Source organism: Brienomyrus brachyistius, chromosome 3 (genome assembly GCF_023856365.1).
Source record: "Brienomyrus brachyistius isolate T26 chromosome 3, BBRACH_0.4, whole genome shotgun sequence".
In the NCBI taxonomy this organism is placed as follows: domain Eukaryota; kingdom Metazoa; phylum Chordata; class Actinopteri; order Osteoglossiformes; family Mormyridae; genus Brienomyrus; species Brienomyrus brachyistius.
In genome coordinates this window covers 26,612,239-26,634,157 of record NC_064535.1, presented here as the reverse complement: position 1 = coordinate 26,634,157, position 21,919 = coordinate 26,612,239, and the positions used below count along the sequence as shown (strand labels likewise).

General features: G+C 47.4%; 1 protein-coding gene across 6 annotated transcripts in view; it reads right to left on the bottom strand.

Moving 5' to 3' along the window:
* Positions 1-571: 571 nt before the first annotated feature.
* LOC125738710 (neuron navigator 3-like) overlaps positions 572-21,919 on the bottom strand; it is a 191,789-nt gene continuing 170,441 nt past the window's right edge. For all 6 annotated transcript variants that reach the window (XM_049007917.1, XM_049007920.1, XM_049007916.1 and 3 more), the window contains 21 exons: positions 21,166-21,320; positions 20,417-20,608; positions 19,857-19,909; positions 17,665-17,688; positions 16,656-16,733; positions 13,526-13,609; positions 12,629-12,740; positions 12,308-12,438; positions 11,680-11,852; positions 11,030-11,183; positions 9,396-9,582; positions 8,980-9,077; positions 8,759-8,854; positions 8,348-8,516; positions 6,920-7,155; positions 6,200-6,354; positions 5,755-5,826; positions 4,692-4,888; positions 4,299-4,417; positions 4,014-4,211; positions 572-3,919 (listed from right to left, as the gene is read on the bottom strand). In XM_049007917.1, coding sequence (XP_048863874.1) covers positions 3,800-3,919; positions 4,014-4,211; positions 4,299-4,417; positions 4,692-4,888; positions 5,755-5,826; positions 6,200-6,354; positions 6,920-7,155; positions 8,348-8,516; positions 8,759-8,854; positions 8,980-9,077; positions 9,396-9,582; positions 11,030-11,183; positions 11,680-11,852; positions 12,308-12,438; positions 12,629-12,740; positions 13,526-13,609; positions 16,656-16,733; positions 17,665-17,688; positions 19,857-19,909; positions 20,417-20,608; positions 21,166-21,320 — 2,803 coding nt within the window. In that variant the 3' untranslated portion in view covers positions 572-3,799. The remainder of the gene's footprint in view (positions 3,920-4,013; positions 4,212-4,298; positions 4,418-4,691; positions 4,889-5,754; positions 5,827-6,199; positions 6,355-6,919; positions 7,156-8,347; positions 8,517-8,758; positions 8,855-8,979; positions 9,078-9,395; positions 9,583-11,029; positions 11,184-11,679; positions 11,853-12,307; positions 12,439-12,628; positions 12,741-13,525; positions 13,610-16,655; positions 16,734-17,664; positions 17,689-19,856; positions 19,910-20,416; positions 20,609-21,165; positions 21,321-21,919) is intronic.

The following is a 21,919-nucleotide window of genomic DNA, read 5'->3' as shown; positions in this document are numbered from 1 at the left end:
GGCCATTGGTAAATGTGCTTTGCTCACCATCGGCCACAAGGAGTGCCGACTGGACACAGCTGGAGGCCAATAATTGCCCAGTTGCCGCGTTGCCAAGTCTCACGCATCTGGCGTGACACTCATGCTTTCAGACTCTCTTCTTACGACGCATCTATATTATTCCATTATAAGGCTAAAATTAGTTACATCACAAGCACTGGGACAGATTGCAGACCCTACAGACTATTTACAAGGTATCTAAATGCATGCGTATGTGTGTGCGGACTTGTCTTGCACAGAAAATCTCAGTCCAGCCAGCTGACCAAAGTTGCAGTTGCACTGGCGCACTGGGCTAGTGGTGCAGGGGGGAGAAGGGAAAGGCTAAGTCAGCAGTGCATGTGCTTCCTGCATATCAGGGGGCGGCCGCTGTGTAGGGGCCCCCACACTCAGACTGACCCCTTGGTATTCTTCCATTAATAGCCTTCACCACTCAAAGGAAACTTGCATGCGCCCCAGACTCTAGTGCCCCCTGACCCATCACACCAGAATGGTCATAAGGAATCAACAAGGACCCACAAGGAATAGAAATAGATTTTTGAAACAAGTCACCACATCGGGTGTTTTTGGAACACCGAATACCGTTTATTAGGGCTTTACAAAGACTACAAAATTCCTCTGATGATTTAAATCGCTCTGTCTATTTACATTATATGTTACATACAAATGTACAAAATATAAAACATTTAAAGACAATGCTTCGGAGAAAAAAAAAAAAAATTGAAAAGAGCGATTTCCCAAGCAGTAGATGCCACGCACTGGCTAAGATGGATGTTGAACACGTCACTGGGGTGATGTACTCACCATGGCCTACACAGACTGCGTGGGCTTGGGTTCTGTTAACCAAGCAGCAGGCTGCTTTTGTCAGTGGAGCTAGAACAGCTTGCAGTACATCTGTTCAAATAATGTTTGTTCATTTGTGGTTGATTAGTTATGCCTGACTGGCAAATATCGGTTTGTTATTGGCAGTTTGGAACCCCAGGGTTGATCCAGCATCAGCTGCCTCGGCCTGACACTGAACACTTTGTGCGGGAGGCCTGCGCTGATCCTGGATCTGGCACTGTCTATGTGTATGTTGAATCTGGGCAGGGGCAGTGTGGAGCTCACAAGGCTTACGAGTCGCCTGCAGAAAGCAGGATTGTCCTGAGGTTTGGCACCAGTGACTACATATGGAGTCGTAAACTGCAGTCGGATCTCACCCGATAGGTGAGTAAAGCTCCCACTTTCCGCCATCAACTGCAGTAGGCCACTGAAACCGAGAGGAATTGACCCCATCCTGCCCCCTGCTGTACCTCAACACAGCACGGAATGTAGATTGGTAATCTAATAGGGTCCATGTGTATACTGGGTATTATGTCAGAGGAAAGTATTGTTTTGTACATGAAAAATGACGTAGTTCTGCAGATATACTGGAAATGATGAGTAAGTTAAACATGCTTTATCTGTCCATGAAGTCTGCAGGGAAAAGGTGAAACTGAAATCTACTTTAAATGATCGTTTTTATTTTTGTTAATTTTTTTTCTCTGTGCAGAACTACGTTGTGTAGAACTCTGCCTGTGCATTATTATCCTGGGTCTGCAGTGTCATTGAACTGCGTTTGGGCAATCGTACCTTGTATGCTTATTTATTTCTCTACCGAAGATGCTATATTCTGCGTGCTTTTACGAGTCATTGAATAATTTATTTGATTCATACACTGCTGCATAAGACGGATATATCATGCTCTCTTCCTTCAAATAAGGATTTAAGCAACTTCTCTTTTTAAGTCACCAAAGTGACACATGCTTTAATATGTGATGTAGCTCCTGCAGAGAATGACCAACCGCTATGAGCAGCCACACCTGTAGGGGGCAGCATGCTGGACTGTTTTTCGACATGTCCTTCCTCGTCCTGCTGTCAGTCTGTTATTGTGTCTCCCCTTGCCAGCACAGGGATAAGGATTCTCAGCTTAGCGTAAGGTTAACCGGGAGGGTGGAAAGCATCTTTGAGTTCCTGGTTCCAGAAATTTCTATTTACAGTCCTTCCCACCCCGAGAAACTGTGCAAAACCAGCCCTCTGTTTTTTTTTATTATTTTTTTTTTTTTTATTTTATTTAAAGAAACAGGACAAAGTAGCTCTAAGTAGTTACTCTCTGCTCATCGGCACTCACCAGTCCTTGCTGGCGGCCGTGTGTTAATAAAGTCTCCTCTCTCGCATCGCAGCCACTTCAAACCTGTTGCTGGGTCATGAAGGGCTGTGCCCGTTCCTATTCAAACGATGACAGATTTACTGCGGAAAAACACACAAACTCAAACCATTTCTTTGGGCACACAGTCTTTCCCAAGTGTTTTTCTAGCCATATGTACTCTTTGAAGAAGGCTGTGATGGAAAGCTCGACAGCAGGAGTAGCTGCACCTAGTTTCAGTTCATCCACGGGAATAGAGGGCATTGCATGGGGGGGCGCAGTCGCTTGCATCTGGTGAGAACACGCCTCCTCCCGCCACTGAGGCCTGACTACGGTCACCTGGCGATCTGTCTGTCGATTCGCCTTTCCTCTAACACGTTGGACACCCTGCGAGTCCGTTTAAGGCAGAGAGAAAGCACCATGGTCGAATTCGCCGCCTTCATAGGTTCCCCCCGCAGTCCTTTAATAATAACTGTGTTTCTTTTTTGTCTTAAGCGAAGAGCAAATTCCCAAAACTCACGCAGCCCACGAGATACATTTTAAAAAAATGTCTATGGACTTAGTGAGTTTTGGAAACGTAATGCAAGTTCTTTGTTGGATTACATGAGGATTGTGTGAGTTTTGGTTCCCAAAACTGTAACAGATTATGAGGAAGCCTAACTTTAGGTCATTTGCTGCCTCGTCTGAAAAACAACAAACAAATGCATGGAATGACTTTTGGAAATTTGCTCTTAAATTACGTAGTTTTTCTGGCTAGCAGCATTCGGTTGCTATAGTACTTTGTTCACATGAAAGGAGGATAAGTAGCTATGTGAGTCTGACGCAGGCGAATCGAAGAAGACGACAGTGGATCTGAAACCCGAGGAGAGAGGCGAACAGCACGCCCACGGATACTTCCCTCGCAGCGTCCAGTTTTTCACAGTAGTCATCGTCTGGCTGTCGCACGGGTGTTTTGTGCTTTATTTTTGGCAAAGGGGGCTATGTAGACCTCTAAGCGGGGGCGGCGATTTTGTAAACTAGAAATTGGCACCAGTCATACGGCCGGTGTGGCGTGGGCTCTGCCGAGGTCAGGGTTTGGGCTGGAGAGGAGTCCCTCCATAGCACCTCAGTAAACGTCGGAAAGTCGCCCGGCACATCTGCTATTCAGGCGAGCAAAATAAAACCGTAAAACAAAATTGAAATTCCAGTTTAACTTGGATGCGATTATTTAGCACTGCCTGTGGGCCACGTTGTGACACTCGGTCTCGCAAACTAAAGGCCGCGACTCAGCAGTGTCAGCACCAGGAAATATTTGACCGAAGCAGTGTTGACTGCTGGACTGGGGGTGGCAACGATAAAAGTTGTTGACCGGGGTGGGTGGGTGGGTGTGGTAACAGTCATTGATTCAGGGGGGTGGTTCTGGTTTGAGGGGGGCCTCTTGTCTGAGGGCACCAACCCCTGGCCCCCTTGAGGCACCAGCTCTGCATCCCTTGTGCACAATGACACATCACGACGAATCAGAACTCGTCTCTCCGTGATTGGCCGGATCCTGACAGACCCTGTCCCAGGGTCCTGGCTGCCACACGCTGTCCCCAATGCGGGCTGGTACTGGGGATTCTTCTACAGTGTGGATTCCAGCGAGGAGTCCAGCGGCTTGTCGCGGTGACTGGAGTCGTCGCTGTCGCAGCCCTGGCCACTGGAGTAGCTGGCAGCCTCCTGCAGTCTCATCAGCATGTTCATCTGTGGCGGGACAGTGCGCAGCGGCTTACCACTGGGGGGCAGTGTGGGGCTGCCGCCCGAGGGGATGGCGGAATGTGTCTCGCCACGTTCTTACCAGCGGGTCGCCCTCGGATTCGCCATGAGACGTCTGTTTGAGAGGGCCCTCTTTGGCGCTGAAGGAGTCGTAGCCCACGTCCTCAGGCCTCAGCTGGAGCAGGCCCTGCCAATCATGCTGCAGGGAGGCGGAGCTCCAAGGGTAGGTGTCCATCACCCACTTGGAAGGATCCTCCCACGCGGCCCGCTTGCCGTACAGCTAAGCAGAGAAGATGCGTATGACAAAGGGGATGAGCGCTGAGTGCTCGCGCTTCTCATCACGACATAGGACCGTTGCTGCACTCACCTGCAGCCCTTCTCTCACGGCTTCTAAAAGGTACGGCACCAGCGAATAATTCCACAGGTCAGTGAACCAAACTCTGGCACCGTCGGCATCCATGGGGCAGGACAGGAAAAGCCTGGGACCTGAGAGGGAGACGGGACCTTTCAGAATTAGCTATTGTTGCTATTCGCAATCTGAAATAATATGTGATTCCACCTCCACCCGATGATAACATTTCCCAAGTTGGGGGGGAGGCAGTCATATAGGACAGTCCGCCAAAACAGGATGGATGCCAGCTCTACAATTAACACAGATTGCAAGTACACCCCCCCCCCCCCCACCCCCCCCAGTGCCGCAGCACATGTGAGGTGGGAGATCGGAGCAAAAGAAGCGCATGTGACTTGGCATGATGCGCACCGATGGTGACGTCAGAGGAGCTGTGGGCCTCCAGGAAGCTGTTGAGATGCTGCCAGGTCTTGGGGAGCCAGTCGACGATCTTCACGAGGTCATTGCTTCTCACACTCTTGGCGGTTTCCGTCTCGATCAGCTTCCTCCGCAAGAAGCGGCCCAGGAAGCCTTTCACTGGCTCCGTGTGATTAGTGCAGAGCACCCACCTGCAAGGGCCAATCGGTGACGAGCAGCCACCATTACAATTAAGAGTGGGACCTTCTAGTTGGGTGACCTTTCCGTTGGGTGAGAAAATTAATATTTTAATAACACTCAATATTTTATTATGCCTACAGAAGGACAACGCATTTTGCATTTCAAACAATGCACCACAGCAGTACCTGCAGAATCCATGTCAAATATTATTGTTTCAAATGGAAATGCAACAAAAATTATACATGTGAGCCAAGATGGACATAGTTTCAGACCTTTCCTCATTTTTTATTTATTGCAGTGCTCAACCTCTATTTCAAAGATGATGTTTTATTAATGCAATTAATTTCACAGCTAATTCTTGCTGCAAAGAGTCGAAAGTGCTCAGCTAGTCCCGTTATGGTTGTTCTCTGCGATTAACCAGCTGAGAATGGAGTCTTCTTGACTTTCTGTCACATCTAATCAATGCATTTAATACTCTCTCAGTGAACGTTAAATGAGACACTTGCTATTTTCCGCGGGCCGTATTTTATTGCGTTAGGGCTTCTCAGAGTGAACAGGATCCCACACAAAATGATTTTGTCGAGGACTCTTACTCTTATCATTCACACACAAAAGCCAACCAGTACTTCCCATTATCACAGTTATTTGAAATCAATCAAACAAGTTACTCCAAGTGAATGAATGTTCTCACTACATACAGTCTCACTAAACATGTGTTAATGCCTGCTATAGTGCCAAAGTAGACGAGGTAAATATAAAGTGCTTCAAATGGATGCATGGCAGACTCATGTAAACACAAAAGCAGATGCAAAACCAAATGAATAGATTCATACAACGTAAAACTATCGCTAGATTGCTAATGGACCATGTGGTGTACCTGAAATTGTGGTGGAGCTCCAGATTGGGTGAGGAGGAAATGCCTTGGTTCATGGTCCCGATGACATAGGGGCTGACATCACCAGAGGAGAGGCAGTTAAACACAGGGCCAAGGAATTTCAGATAAGAGCCAAATCATTTGTACAGGAGAGACAAGAGATTAAAGCTCATGGGCCAGCGATTACATGTACTGTAAAATTACAATTGACTGACGAGCTTCGGGGAATCAGTGTTATTACTGTTTTATGTCAATGTCTAGATGAGAAATTTTGTTGAAATGTGTGCTCAACTTGAGTAGAAATCAAGCAGGCACTCAAGTCGGAGTTCTAGTCTGAATGATGGGAAATTATGCATTATAAAACTGGACGTCTAATCATGGGACACAATCAGCCGAAAGCCCAGAGACCAGCGCAGTGACCAGTCGAGGCGGAGGGCATCACGCTCACCATCTGTGGTACTTGCAGTTGAGGAAGCCATTGAAGATGTCACCTAAGGAGCTGATGTGGTGCAGATTGTCCAAGACGACCACCATAGGGATCTCCAAGTCGCTGTCTTCCGAGTTGCACCGCTCTGCTAGCGTCGACAGGTACTGCCGCAGCTCCTATGCAGGGATGCACACTGCATGAAGGCACTGCATGGGCCGAACGTAGCCCAGTGAAGTACTCACACCTCAGTGAGTGGAGTATGCAGGACAAGCAGTACAACCAGTATCACTGCTATATATCAATCATTCTAAGATACCTCCTAAAAATATGGAACTGGAACTCATCGATAAGTATTTTGGAGCCTAAAGGGCATTATTCAAGGCCCTTTATTTATTGAGTTTGATTTCCATCCTCTACAAAATGGTCACATCTCCATTGGGACCTTAAGCAAGGTCCTTAAGTCCCCTGACATGATCCAAGGGTTCTGGATAGTTGGGTGAATCTTTGCTCAGGCTTCAAGTTTCACTCTTGACCGTATACATGTGTGTGTATGTCTCAAAGAACAGTAAGACGGGATATAGGAAAAGCAGCATTCTAGTGTACCTAAACTCATACTTGTGTGAATGTCAGATGAAGCATAATTTCATTTTATTCATAAATTGTGTTGATTTAAATAATTCTAAAATTCAGCATGGTGAACTGATGGTGTAAAGACTAGTATCTAGGAGTGTCCATCTCTACCTCACATGACTTATGGTCCACGTTGAAGCTGGCCACGTTGGTCTCCGTGACCTCCCGGCCCGACTTGGCGACGATGAACTCTGCCAGCTTACTGGCCAGGAAAGACTTGCCGGTTCCACTGGGCCCGGACAGGATGATGCGCCGGTGCTCCACCAGAAGGTTCAGGTACCGCTGGATGACGGTCTTAGGGATCAGCGTGTCGAAAGCCAGTCCGTCGATGCTGTTCTCTTTCACACCTGGGTGGAGAACATGAGAGATCATTCCTATATGAAGTTAAATCTGAATCTCCCCCATAAAGAAGAAGACCACAGTCTACATGGCGGTACATGAACAATACAAGTTGCGTCATTATGCACCTTCGAAGTCTCACTTGAGTCTACAATCCATATAAACCCTTTAAAACCCACCCATCCATCCATTTTCCATGCCTACTTGTCCTATGCAGGGTTACAGGCATCTGTAGGCTATTCCACAAACCATGGATGCACGGTAGGGAATAACCCAAGATAGGGTGCCGACCCATTGCAGGGCACAAACACACACCGTCCACACACACATACACACCTGCTCAGAACCATTACACAAGCTAGATCAAAGATCAGCTGACCCCAATTTTGGTGTTAAGAGGCTGTCCTTCTCCTGAGGGTGTGATTCAGCCACCACAATCCTACACTAGCTAAGTTACTTTTGAATAAATTCTTGTTGGCCGGTGTAGAAATTTTCACACGTGACCACCACTTTGTGTTTGTATGAAAGGTCATCAGACTTCAGCAGGACAGGAGAAGGAATCAGCTCAGCAGAACTCACACCCTCACACCCATTACAGCAAAATGACACATCAGAGACTAGCGACTGTGACAGACAACGCAGCCTCAGCGATGCAGAAAAGGAGAATGTATGCGTGTTTTCGCGAAAAATCCCAATAAAAACATTTACAGGCCACACAAATTAGCCCATAAAGACTTGTTCCTGCCTCCAAGAGGCATATGAAATACAGATATCCCAATTTTCCAAAGTGCAAAGTGTCCCTGAGTCAGCAAGGGAGACGCTTGCGTTTCAATTCTTTCATCATGAAATAAAGACGCTCCCTTACATTGCTCGGTGCAGCCTTTGTAAGTAAACAAACTCCAGTTTTTTGTATTGTCCCTTGACATACAGTACAACAATAAAACTGGTACTTTTTACAAATCTGTGAACCTTGACCCTTAACGGAAAACACTGGTTTTAATTCATATGATGATGTCATACAATGAAGGATTGTGATTGGTTTAAAAAATACAACGCAGGTCCCTCCTGTGGTTGACCTAGGGATACGTCAAACTGAGGGAAATCGGGATGTGCTATGAAACACAAACTTGACAATAAGCTTATAAATCTTGTGACAGAACAACAGAGAGAACAGCCATGGAGAACAAGTTCTGGCTCTACCTTTGAGGCTGATGGTGATGGCATTGCTGTCGCCCACCAGGCAACCACAGGGCAGCTTCTCGGGCACCTCAGAGCCACGGGCACGTACTACGTCACCCAGCCGGTAGGACATGATGCTGTCCGAGGTCAGGCCCAGGCTGGTCAGGGGGTCAACGCGGAAGATGTACTCCTGTTGGACACACAGTCACACTGTCTTGTCTTCCATTCTCTGACAGCATTCCCAAGTCCATTTTAACATCAAGCATGTCTGTTTGAGTGTGTAAGGAACTGCATTTCCAATATACAATACACAGCACCATGGCTCAGACAATGTCAGGTTTGCTGCTTGAGGAAGAAAATTATAAATGGTTTGGGGACCTACAGTGTGAAATAGCCCTGCAAATATGGACCGGCATGATGGATGACCCTCACCTTAAACAAGCGATGCACAACTCCATCCAACATGTCCCACTTGGTTTGCCCGCCAACTCCGATGGATCCGATGAGGTATTCCTGGCACTTGAAACCCTGGCACGAGTCACGAATGATTACAGTACCTGTTCATATATTCTCACTGGTATACCTCATGCAAGATAATTGTAGAGCTGACAGTGAGGAACCAGATATATAACGAGAAGCTTTAGCCTGGTCACCTTGGTCCGGCTGGAGCTGTTGTTGATAGTGACCATGATTCTGATGCTGCGGCCCTCTTTTCGTAAGTTGCCTTCATAGCCGTCATCCAGGAGAATGTCTGTCATAGACAGGATATGATGTCATGGAAACTCTTGGGACCCAAAGCTGTGACTAGTTGCTCACAAAACCATCATGCCAATTGCTAACACTAATGCATAAATCATTCTAGCAACACTAATACACCAGGCTTCCTATTACAATGTTACATTCATGCTTCCGTAATTCTTCAATACTATTTGTATTTGATAATAGTTATAATACGTATTGAATTATAATGACTTAGTCCAAATACACATTGTTGACAGTACTGCTGTAAAAGTTTTCTACTAATAAACCGTATCTATGGGATGTTGGACAGACCCCAGGGGACCCCTACCAGTCATGATGGTGTCTGTGACATTGAGGTTGTTGAATGAGAGCCCAAGCGACTGGCGTGAGGAGGACGAAGAAGTGCTGGAGGTCTCAGAGGGGGGGCGCACCGCTTTGGCAGGAGTGGACGAGGGGGTGATGTTTCCTGTAGACTTCAGCCGGTCGTTCTCTGCCTTCAGGAGCTCAATCTCGTTCTGGAGATGGGGGGCATGGCAATTTTTAACATAATCCTCTACATGTCAGAGGCAGGCACCAGAACATCCCGGTCTTAAACAAGCACCATTTTAGCTTAAAAGGTTCTTTCATCTTCTGAGACACCCTTTATACCGGGGACTTAAAGTCTGAAGGGGCTAACTGGGGCTTTTGAAAGAGAGTGAAGGCTCCTGTTGTTTTAAATTTCAGATTTTTGGGATTTTCCCAGATGCTCTGTCAGTTTCATTTATTATTCCCTAATAGAACCAGCCAACCACACGTTGGTATCGTTTCGGTTCTTCTGCTGACATGAATGTGGGTCTAGTTCTCCTCTAAGTTCTCTCATATGCTCATAATCAGCTTCATGATTATGGCTGGATTATATTTTACCCCAGATGCCATTCTCAGTATAACAAATACCCACATCCATCAATAAATACCCACAGCCCCCCAAAATACGCTTTCTCCAGCAGGCTGACATGTCTACCATGCTTGGTACCTGTTAAATTATGGATTCTTTTTTTTACTTTATGTCAAACATCCAGGACTACAATTACACTTTTATACTACTCTACAGCACCATCTCTGGCTGAAACTCATATGACAACTCCTGTCATATATTCTGAAGGTATAAGAACAGCAAATTCCATAATTTTACAAACAAAATTAATCACATGGAGAATAAAAACACCAGGCAGTTTCTGAGGAACTTCTCTGATGAAAATAGTATCATTAAGCTCTAGTTCTGGGTCTTAGTTATACACCAAGTACAGACATTATACCACTCTATTCTAGATCACAATAAATTATGTTTATTGGGAGTTACTGGATACCCACAATAAAACAACTGCATGCAGAAAAGCAAATGAATATGAGACGATGGAAAGGTACAGGGAGCTGCGTGTCATTGCTTTTTAAGAAATAATTTCCCCAGGTACAATTTCTAGGGAGCCTGATATTAAATGGAATTACAGTGTGTGGAAGAGAGTATGGAGTTTGGATTCCGTGAGTATTTTCAGTCTAACACACTTGGCACAAGAAACAGAGGTAAGAAGCAAACAGATCATAACAGTTCATTAAAAACAGGATATTTCTCTAACAAGGATCTGGAATCAATCTGTGGCATAACTCCACACGGGACGCTGACATGCACAGTAATGCTTATCTCCTGTTCCGTGTGACCCTAACTCCACACGGGACACTCACATGTCTGCACAGTAATGCTTATCCCCTGTTCCGTGTGACCCTAACTCCACACGGGACACTCACATGTCTGCACAGTAACGCTTATCCCCTGTTCCGTGTGACCCTAACTCCACACGGGACACTCACATGTCTGCACAGTAACGCTTATCCCCTGTTCCGTGTGACCCTAACTCCACACGGGACACTCACATGTCTGCACAGTAAGGCTTATCCCCTGTTCCGTGTCAGCTGTGTGTCACGCACCTGCATGCGGTTCATGGCCTCGCGGATCTGGTCCAGGTGGTGGGCGGAGCTTAGCGCCTCCAGCCGGATGTCGGTCAGTTTGAGCTCCTTCTCCCGCAGCTCGTTCTTCAGCTGCATGATGATCTCGGCCTCCGCCTCCGTGCAGTCGCACAGCCTGTGAGGGTGCACAGTTCCACCGAGCCACAAGGGGGCGAGCAAGCATAATATATATCTTAGGGCGCGTCTCAAACTGCATACTTGCACAGTACATGAATGATACTGAATTTCATTAGAAGCCTACTAGGATATGCATGTATCAGAAAAAGCTGTACATAACAAAACGATAAACAAAAAAATACTCGAGTCTTGTATAACAGTTATATATATATATATATATATATATATATATATATATATATATATATATATATATAAAGTTCTATAACAAAATTGTTTTCTACTTAAATTTGTACAGAGATGACACTTCCTCCACCATCCTGACAAAAATTTCTGCGCTAGTGATCATCTTCAGCACTTTGCTGGTCTTGTGGGGTAGTGTTGTGTCCACCACTTGTAGACGTTTCGCATGCTGTGCGAGTATGTGAATGCATGTATTGGGCTCTGCATATGCAGTTAAACCTCTACATCATGAGTGAAGATACAGGACTCACTCGAGGGCGGAGGGGGAGGACTTGAGCGGGCTGCTGCTGGTCTCCTCGGAGACGTCGTGCGACTTCGGCGAGGAGGTCAAGGGAGAGTCCGCCTGGTCCTCCACATCGGACTGGGGCGACGGTGGCTTGGCCGACTTCTTCTTGCTGAAGGCTTGCTTGAAGGAGCTGCGTAGCTGCAAGGGAAATGTGTATTAGACAGGCGCCTAACTCAGACCCTACCTCCTCAGCAAGTCCATCCTCTCAGCCTCGGACTAGTGAGCAGCAAGCCTAGCAACTGAGGTGAAAATGCTACGTCTCACAAAAGCTTCCGAGGGGACCGAGGAAAGTGCTTCACATGAAAGAAAACTAGTACAGCAATCCGACGTCCTTCTCAAAATATGCTTTATACAATAACCATCGTATACTTCATTATTCAGCTGGCAAACTCCAATGTTCAAACACCCACTGAGGACTTAAAACTGTAAGAAAGAGGACTAGAGAACAATCAGGGTCCCTTTCTGTTGCTGAGCGTAGTTCCAATCCCTTACAGTAGGGAGTACCTGAGACTGCTCCCTCAGCCAGCCTTGTGTTTTTATTACTCTCTTTCCCAGCCCCCCCCCCCCCCCCCCCCCAGGCCCAGGCGACCCACCCAGCTTTTCTTCTTCTTCTTCTTGGCCTCGGCCTCCGCGGCGCTGCCCATACTGGCGTGGCTATTGCCACTGGTGGCACTGTTGATGCTGGACATGCTGTCTGAGGAGCGCTGGCGGCGGACCTGCAGATCTGGGGCGAGAAGCCGGTTGTGAGCATCCCCTATTGATTCAGGGGGAACTACACCTTGAAGACCACTAACCACATGCTGGATGCCGTCAGAATATGTAGTGAGAGATCCTGGACTGATGACTGGTCTTTAGAAACCATTCATGATGCAAACATGAGTCTAGGAGTAGGCTGTCTTCTCTGAACACGGTACCTTGGTGTGGGTGGTCGGGCCCATTGAGTGCCACCTGGATGGCCGTCTGTGCATCTGAGTTCTGGGTCTTCAGTGCCTCGATGGTCTCCCTGAGCTCAGCCAGCTCGGACTCCTGAGGAAAGAGGCGGCCAATCACATCTCTCTGTTGAAGCTCTGTCGAGTTAAGAGGAGCCAACTGAGACGACCGTGTCCTTTAATTCCGGGATGTTTCACAGCTTTCAGACACTTAACTCAAGTGTAGCACAAATATAACACCAATGTCATTTTTTTTAGACTGTATCTTTAACACCTGACAGCTACTTCAAAACAGGAAGTGAAGACGGCCATCTCTTCCTGCAACATTGCTCTCTATTCTCCACGAGAGTGGCCATTTCCACGCCCGTCTGCCGCATCGCCCTGTGAATGAATTAGCGACGGGGATTCAGAGAAGCAGTCAGAGTTGTGAGAGACGCCCCAAGTCAACGCCCGGGCATGACGGCCGCTTCGGCGAAGACGCCGCGCCGGAATCTCCTCCGTTTAATTCAGCGGGGATTACAGCTGACAACGCTTGTCAGCTTTACGGAGGGGATTTGCAGAAGCAGGCCGGAGCTCGTTTTAAGAGCCGCTTAAACACATGCAGCCCCTATGATCACCGATTGAGGGTCCATCCGTTAAAAGCTTCAGGAGCCAAAACCTGCCATTTGCATCCGACTGCCACAATAACAGTTGATGCTGGTGCACATTCCTCTTCATGTGGGATTATATATTTCACACATTCCTCACTCATTTTCCTATAGCATTTCTCAGTGCATAGGCTTGAATATCGGAGCTTAATAAAACAGGGAATTAAAACTCCCAAGCTTAAGCAGAAGGGTGACAGCGCCCATGGGGGAATGCAGAGGCTTCTGGGAAACGCACCTTTTGCTCGGCGGTCATGGTCAGGCTCTGCAGACGGCAGGTCATGTTGCCAAGGCTCTTCTCGAAGGCGGCCACCAGGTGAGCCTAAGGGAGTCGGGGAGGCTCTGTCAGCCAGCATGGAGACGGCACAGCACTCCGGTTCCGGCCCCTTCCGCCACCCAGTAACCCACTTCTCACGCTGATTGCCAACGAGCATGTCCGACTTCATACAATAAGCTGATTTCCCAGCAAAGATCACCAGGATTGCAAATATAAAACTGATGGTTAGCATCTGGAGGAGAGATCCAGGTATATAACTAAAAATATATAAATATAAATGAAAAAGTACATATTTCTTTCATGATTATAAGCTAGATCTCGCACTAAAGCAATAACAAGTATAATTCTTTGATTTTGTTAAAAAAATGAAACTGATATTATGTAAATATGCGAAACCACATCAACGTTTGAAAACGAAAGTGAGTATTTCTGACATGTACGGAGATCTGAGGCATCTGAGCAACATCCAGCATGGACCTCACTGCCTGCATCGCTGTACAAACAGATGTTTGGCCCCTGGGTTAAGCTGAATCCTCCACAACAGCCACCAGCTCACGGCACGGGGCCCAGAGACAAAAGAGTAACGAACGAGCCTGCTAATGGCCCTGAAAGCCACAGATTTGCATTTCTCTGGTTAAAATAAACGCGCTCGGGGCTTTGTAGTCAGTCGCTGTTTACAGCTCTGCAGGCTGTACACTTCTAACAGTGACAGAGAGCCTTTTTGGAACAAATAGGAAGGGTGACAAAGAAATATGCATTTTAAAGTGCCAGTTAAATTTCTTTCTGTCACATTGGGACACAAACAATATAGTATAATACAATTACTTGTGTATTAATTAACCACAAACTAAGTATAATTATATACTGACCTCATGCTAATTCACCGTCAATTAATGATGACATATGTTTTATCTTATTTGAGACCATATCTGTTAATCCTGTAAATCTCTGAATTCCTGAAGGAACCACTGAAGGAACAAGTCATGAAAAACACAAGTAAAATACTGATCTCACATTTCTTCATCATTAATAAATCATGACGCAACTTTTATCTCAAGTAACAACAATATTTGTTCATGATTTGTACTTCATTAGTAACTGAGTTGCTACTAAGTATTTGTGCCGCATCAAGTAAAGTTCTACCAGCTATTCTGCTAATGTTGGCTGCTAATGTTGCACATGCAAACTGGTGTGTTTACAGTATTAGCATTATCCTTACATCAGATGGCCACCAGTCAAGGAGTTAGACTGGCTGGGCCAGAGAGCAAGCTATGCTAACTAGAACCAGAAATGGAACCAGAACCAGAACCATAAACAGAACCAGAACTGTAACCGTTACCATTGGCACCACGCATTTCAGCTAGCATTGATCCACCGACCACTAAAGCTGAGAAGATGGGTTAGTGGGAGAGACACGAGAATGGCTGGATGTAGAGGAGTAGAAAGATAAAGAGGAGGATGATGGAGAAGAAGGGAGGAGCTGGCAGTGGGGAGGGGGTTTGGGGTGTGCCTTGCCGTTTATCCCTCCCCAGCAAAAATTGATGTCTAATTCTGTCATTCAAAAAACACCACTAACACAGATCCGCTTGCTGCTGGATTTGTGTTCGCTTGCCCCCTGCTGATTCTAAGCCTTCAACTGCAAATAAATTGATGATAATTCATGGGCAGAGACCACACACCTGCCAGCACACGGGCATGTCTCCCCGTTAAAGGCAAACCATTTTTATTTAAATCAATAACACCTTATAAGCAAGGCCTTTAAGTTTAAATGCCAGCCAGCTCATTTAGCCTTCAAAGTGCCCATCCTGCAGAACAGCGGAGCGTAAAAGATCTGCGCGAGGTGTAACTGCGGTGAACCAATCAGCCGCTTAGTATTCAAGGGGACCACCACGCGTCCCTTCAGCCAAGAGAGTATTTGCATCAGATGTGCTCTAAATATTAATGTCGTCTTCAAACAGCTTGAGCAGAACCCGTGTTTAGACTAAGCAGTTCTCAGGGAAAATCAGTCCAAGTCTGAGCCAGAGGAAGAGCTTGTAACTTGTGTTACAGTGATAATATGAGGCTGTCAGGCCCTGCACCAGTGTGAATAATCAGCCTACTTTATAGTATTGCCGTATAATGACTGTTACTACAGTTCCCCTCCCATACCTTAGTGAAGGCAGGTCACAGTAATTTTTACTCATAACTAGGGGTGTTTTGGAGATTTTTTTTACGGTGGGAGGCTTAAGGGGGGCATAATTCATATAGAAAGGCCATCCTTATCATTAGCCAATGATGTGTCATGAATTAGAGAGTGACAGGGGAGGGGGCACTCTGGAGGCTAATCAGCTTTCAGCGGGGGCTGGTGCCCCACCCCCCAGATACACTACTCCTCATAATGCATGTAACGTTTCGGAGGTGAAGCAAATTAGAGTCTGTTGGCTCTCAGCTCGGTGGCTGGATGGCACTCCCTGTTCCTCAGGAGAGGCCATTGCACGGTAGACATCCTCAAACAGCTGCTCTCAAACTTAATCGCACCATTAAAGGAAGTCAGATGTATTCAGACTTCTCTTATGTCCGTAGTTTGGAAACTGTTGTGCACCGTGAACGTTCCCCCTTGCAAAGTAAATGTCTCCATTAAAGTGCTAAAGTCTTCATTTTATAAACAATGGAAAGCTCCTTATCGCTGCCACGCAGCTGCACGCAATCCCAGCATCCCATACACCGCTGCATTACTCACTCAATCACGGGGGGAAGGAGGAGGCGGGGCACGGTCACAGCAAAGAGGCGGGGGCAGCTTAGCCCCCACATATCAGGCGCGGCTACCCTGAATGTGTGTGGGGGAGTTTAGCAATCCATGGGGCATTTACTTTCAAATCAAACTGCCTGAATCTCTGCTGTTATAGGACTAAAGAGCCAATCAGAGAAGACACTCCCGTCATTCAGGCTTTCGGTGAAATGCAGTATCAGCAGCTGTGACCTCACTGTCATTATTCATGTCCACCTTATCCAGTAACAGGACATGTTCCTAAAAGGGCCGGTGCAGGAAAATCCGCAGTACAGGAGTGATGCATTAGGAAGCTGACGGGGTCCACTCCGATCCCTGACTCACGTTGGATGAGAGTTGGGAGGTCAGCTTGGCGACCTTCTCCTGTGAGGCGTCCAGTTCACGACGAAGCTTCCTGATTTGCTGTCGGCACAGGAAGTTTTGTCATTTCATCGTGGAACCCAGTGACACAGACCAAAAGGCCAAACATAAAAGGAAAATTAAATCGTTTTTTATCCATCTTGTCCAAAAGCATCTGTATTTCCTTAAACAATATACCAATATTATTACTAAATTGTACAAGTGGCATGGTGAGTGTCTGGATTTTCTGTAGTGTGTGAAGGTGATGATACACAGGGCAATTTTTGAACAATGTTGACAGGCAGTTGCCAACCAGGTGAGACAAACTCATCCTGATCTGGATGACTGCAAAAAGTTGCCCATTGCTGATCAATGTTTCCTATCCATCAATCCATACATTATCTCAAACCACCTGTCCTGTTCAGGGTTGTGGAGGGTCTGCAGCCTATCCTGGAAACTACAGGTCCAAGGCAGGGAACAACACTGGATGGAGCACCATGCCATTGCAGGACACACACACACCATTCACACCTACGAACAATTTGGCAACTCCAATTCACTTCAGCATGTTTTTGGACAGTGGAGGGAAACTGGAGCACCCATAAGAAACCCCACAACAACACGGGGAGAACAGGCAAACTGCACACACATGGAACCCAGGTGGACCCAAGGTCCCAGGGGTGTGAGGTGACAGTGCTAACCACATCAATGGGAAAGTGCCCAGCAATATCGCGCAAAACATTGTGATGTGTATCATCACCCCAAGTACGTGTACATCTTTGGGGCCTGTGATGACCTGATATCCCACCTGGGGTGCCCCCACCTGAGGTAGGCTCTAGGGGACCTTGACCATGGATGGATTGTTTGGGTGTTTCCATGTGTCAGTTATAATTTGAGAGTCTGCTGGCAGGATTACAAACATCTCTACAAAAATGTTGCATTTACAAATGTCATTGTTTATTTTTTAGTGGCTTCTCCCGCTCAAAGTCCTTACCTCAGAGTGAGCCTTTTCTTCTGTCTGTGAGAAAGAAAGAAATAATTAAATATATGAAGTATAAAATAGAGCATGTGGTGAGGAACAGTAATAAAATAGCAATTATGATGAAATAAAGATTAGAACCATAAACTCTGTGTACGCTATATATCTGCAGCCAGACCCTTTATCTGTGAGACGGGGTGATTAGCAAATGAAAGCAGCCATTCGCAATGTGATCAGAGGGAAGGTAATATACAATGTTATAGCTATCATTTATACGCAATGGAGGTAAGGCTGGAGCATCTAACTTGCTGTTAAAAAGAGCATGAGGGAAAGGAGGAGGAGAAAGAGCAGGAGGAAGAGAAGAATGAGCAGGGGAAGGAACGGGACCGGAACCGGTGATAAAAGGAGGAGAAGGAGCAAGAGGTGAATAAGCAAGAGGAGGAGGAGAAAGCAGTAGGGGGAGAAGTGGGAGAAGGAGGAGAAAGCAGGAAGAGGAGAAGTGGGAGAAGAGAAAAATGAGCAGGAGAAGGAAAAGGGCAGAAGAGGAGAAAGCAGGAGGAGTAGCAGGAGGAGAAGAAACAAGAGAAAGAGGAAAAAGCAGGAAGAGGAGAAGTGGGAGAAGAGAAAAATGAGCAGGAGAAGGAAAGGAGCAGAACAGGAGAAAGCAGGAGGAGAAGAAGCAAGAAAAAGAGGAAAAAGCAGGAAGAGGAGAAGGGGGAGAAGAGAAAAATGAGCAGGAGAAGGAAAGGAGCAGAACAGGAGAAAGCAGGAGGAGAAGAAGCAAGAAAAAGAGGAAAAAGCAGGAAGAGGAGAAGGGGGAGAAGAGAAAAATGAGCAGGAGAAGGAAAGGAGCAGAAGAGGAGAAAGCAGGAGGAGTAGCAGGAGAAGAATGAGCAAGAGAAGGATCAGAAGTAGAACAGAAGGAGGATAAAGAGGAGGAGCAGGGGGAGAGGAAGCAAGAGAAGGAGGAGAAAGCAGGAGGAGGAGCAAGAGGAGAAAGGTGGCCACATACTTCAAATAGTGGAACACGTTGGCAAGAACAATCTATCGCATACTTAAAACGACGCCTCCACCTTGTTCTATGTTCAATGTGACACCACAATCCTAGAGGGAGCAGAATGTTTTTGCTGTAGCAGACCCACATACAGGGAGCAAATTATGGTATTGCAGCGAGTGCGTGAGTCAGTTCAATAAAGAAGATGACAGCTCTTTTAAAATGGAAGTTGCTCTTTTTATTAACAGCCGCTATTGGTTTAATGCTAGAAGCGGCACTGGCAGGGAAGCCAACAATTTTAACGGCACTCGTGGTTACTCTCTAAAGAAACACACATTCCACAGCAATCATTACATTGTTAAGACATTTATTAATACACGAATACACATATTGATTAAAGGAATGAATGAATGTTTACTTTTATATAGCACTTTCAAGACACCCAAAGCGTTTTACAGAACCAGTGGGGAGCCACTACAACCACCACCATGTTAATTTGCACTATATAAAGATAGGAGCAGTGTAGCCCAAAGCACTGCTCATGTTAGACCCACTGACCATCCCTGCGGCATCACATTGTGGCAGCTGTGTACAGCTCATGCGACATCGTGTCAATACTCATCTGAAAATTACATCAGAAGTATGTGGCCAACTGAAAGCAGAGAAGGTGCAGGAGGAAGAGCAGGACAAGAAGGAAGAGGTGAGGAGGAGGAATAAGAGGAGAAGCAGGAGGTAAAAAGGGAGGAGGAGGTGAATGTGAAGCAGTAAGATGTACAGGAGGAGAAGAGAAGGAGGGAGACTATGTCTTATTTCAGGGGTATGTGTGCATTCCTCACACGTCGCTATATGTCACTCTATCCCAGTGCTGCCTAAAAATGAGACAGGAAAACAGTCCAGAAAGGAAGCAGAGACTCTGCATGGGCTGCATCTCCAAGGCCTACATCTCCAAGGCCTACATCTCCAAGGCCTACATCTCCAAGGCCTACATCTCCAAGGCCTACATCTCCAAGGCCTACATCTCCAAGGCCGGTTTACATCTTCACAGGCGCAGGCAGCAGTGCACGTACTCAGCCCTATTTCTCAATGATCTCAGCTTCATGAATTGAAACTGCACTGAGCTTCGACGCTACAACGAGAACCTCTGTGCTCAGCACCGCCGTGGTCGCCATGGTTACCAGCTAGTTCTGCAAGCGAGAGGTCAGGAGAGACTCACCGCGGAGTACAGGGACGAGGTGCTGGAGACCAGCGACAGGGAAGAGCCGTGGACTGCGGAGAGGACAGACGGGGGGTGTTACTCTGATGACACTTACGATGACAGGTCTGCCTATCCGAGGCTCAGCCTGTTAAAGTGGCCCTCGCATCTGGCACCTGGGCCACCCCCCTCCTCCCACTGCTAGTGCGGCACCAGGACACAGCAGACATTACTGAGAGGGTGTATGTGACTGGAAGCCATAAAGCCAAGTGCTGAAACACATGTGATCCATTACAGCCTGCCCCTCCTGTTCTGGTAAAACTGGGTTTTCAGTAACGATGGGAGGCACATACAGGGGCGGGGCCACAGGAGCACTGGCCCCAGCTGAAAGTTGATTGGCCCCCGTGGTGCCTCCTCCCCTGCCAATTGCCAATATAACACATATCATTGGCTAATGAATAGGCTGGCCCTTGTGTATGAAATATGGCTCCTTTTTTGCCCACCTTAAAAAAAAATCACCCCTGTGTGGCAGGTAATGGCCTGGATTCCAGGGCCCCAGAAGCAAAAAGGGGCCGGCCTACCTTCCTCCATGCTGTCCCGGAAGGAGCCCGAGCGGCTCATGGCTCGTGGACGCTCCTCCAGGGAGGTGGCGCTGCCCCCCAGCGCGTGGGCCTCCCTGCACAGGTCGAAGGCCGAGTCCTGGGCTGGGATGCTGTTGGAGCGGCTCATGCTTGGCCCAGGGAGGGTGAACTTGGTCAGGTTGGTGGGACTCACTGTGGGAGCAGAGCGGGAACAGTCATGTACTGTACAGTACAGCTTTCTAACATTTCAGTGGCCAGAAGACAGCAAAAGTTTCATAGACCAGAGGATTACACCCAACAGAACAATACTATTACATTGTCGACATTGTCAACATCGCCAGCATCACGGCACAGAGGGATAGGAGAGCCCACGCTGCCGGTCGCTATGCAACCATATGTTATGCAACTCACATCGTGTTGCCACTGCGAGATGTTATTTTTTTTCTTTTTACATCACTGATATTTTCATAGCGGCTGTCTCCGTTGACTGTCTTTTGTGGGTCAGCCACAAAAATCTTTAGATCTGCTTGCTTTCTCATTTTGCGTACAATAGCCGGCTTAGTGGTCATAAGAAAAGGCCCATTGAACACCCTACGCGCTCTGTGGCCCCCAGTGCAACACTCCTGGTGGGGAACCCTGGTGTTAAACCAACTGGCAAAAAGCCGTACCAAACACAGACTTGGCACGGTGACGGAAACCTTCTCGTGTCTCAGAGGGAGACCATCGGGGAACGCTTGTGATGAACTCACAGAGGTTGGAGTAGGTGAACTTGCTCACGGTGGAGGACGCCCCCGGTGGAGAGAGAGGAGACTGACTCCCCGTGTCCTGGAGCCCCCCCGTGGAGTGGGACCGCAGCCACTCCTTGCCCTCCTCGTTGCATGCCTGCCGGGACGAGGGCGGGTGCCTGGTGGTGAAGCGGAAGGGAACGTGAGACGGAACCAGGCCTTCGCTAACGCAGATGGCGGACGCTCAGCCCTTCCGCACACGGACGCTGATTTGTCAGTCGCCATGGACACCAGTGAACCCCTCAGCTGCTGCTCAGCATTCAGCAGCCAGCGCAGGCCTGCATGTTCTGACCCGGCCGTGGCTGCAATTTCTGCCTTTTGAGCAGCAGGTGCAGGTAGAGAAAAGGGGGCACTGAACTCGGCTTTGGAATCGGCGGATCGGGGCTAAGAGGCTTCAGCGGTGGAAGCACTTGAGGGGAAATGACCGGGTCACACACTTCCTTTTATTTTAACAGTTTTTTCTATTCCGGATACCTTCAGCACACGAGTGTTGCTGGTGGTACTTGAAGCCCTGACAGAAATTCATCTAAGAAACTGAGGTTAAAAGGCTACAGAGCCAGTGATGGGAACACGGTGGCCATCCTGGGGTGCAGATTAAAGGTGCTAGATGGCTCTGACAGGACCAGAGATCACTCGACAAGAGGGCACCACTTGGGCTCATGTGCTCACAATGGGGGAAATTAAAAAGAGAGTGGGGGAGAGCAACTGAACGAGGTCA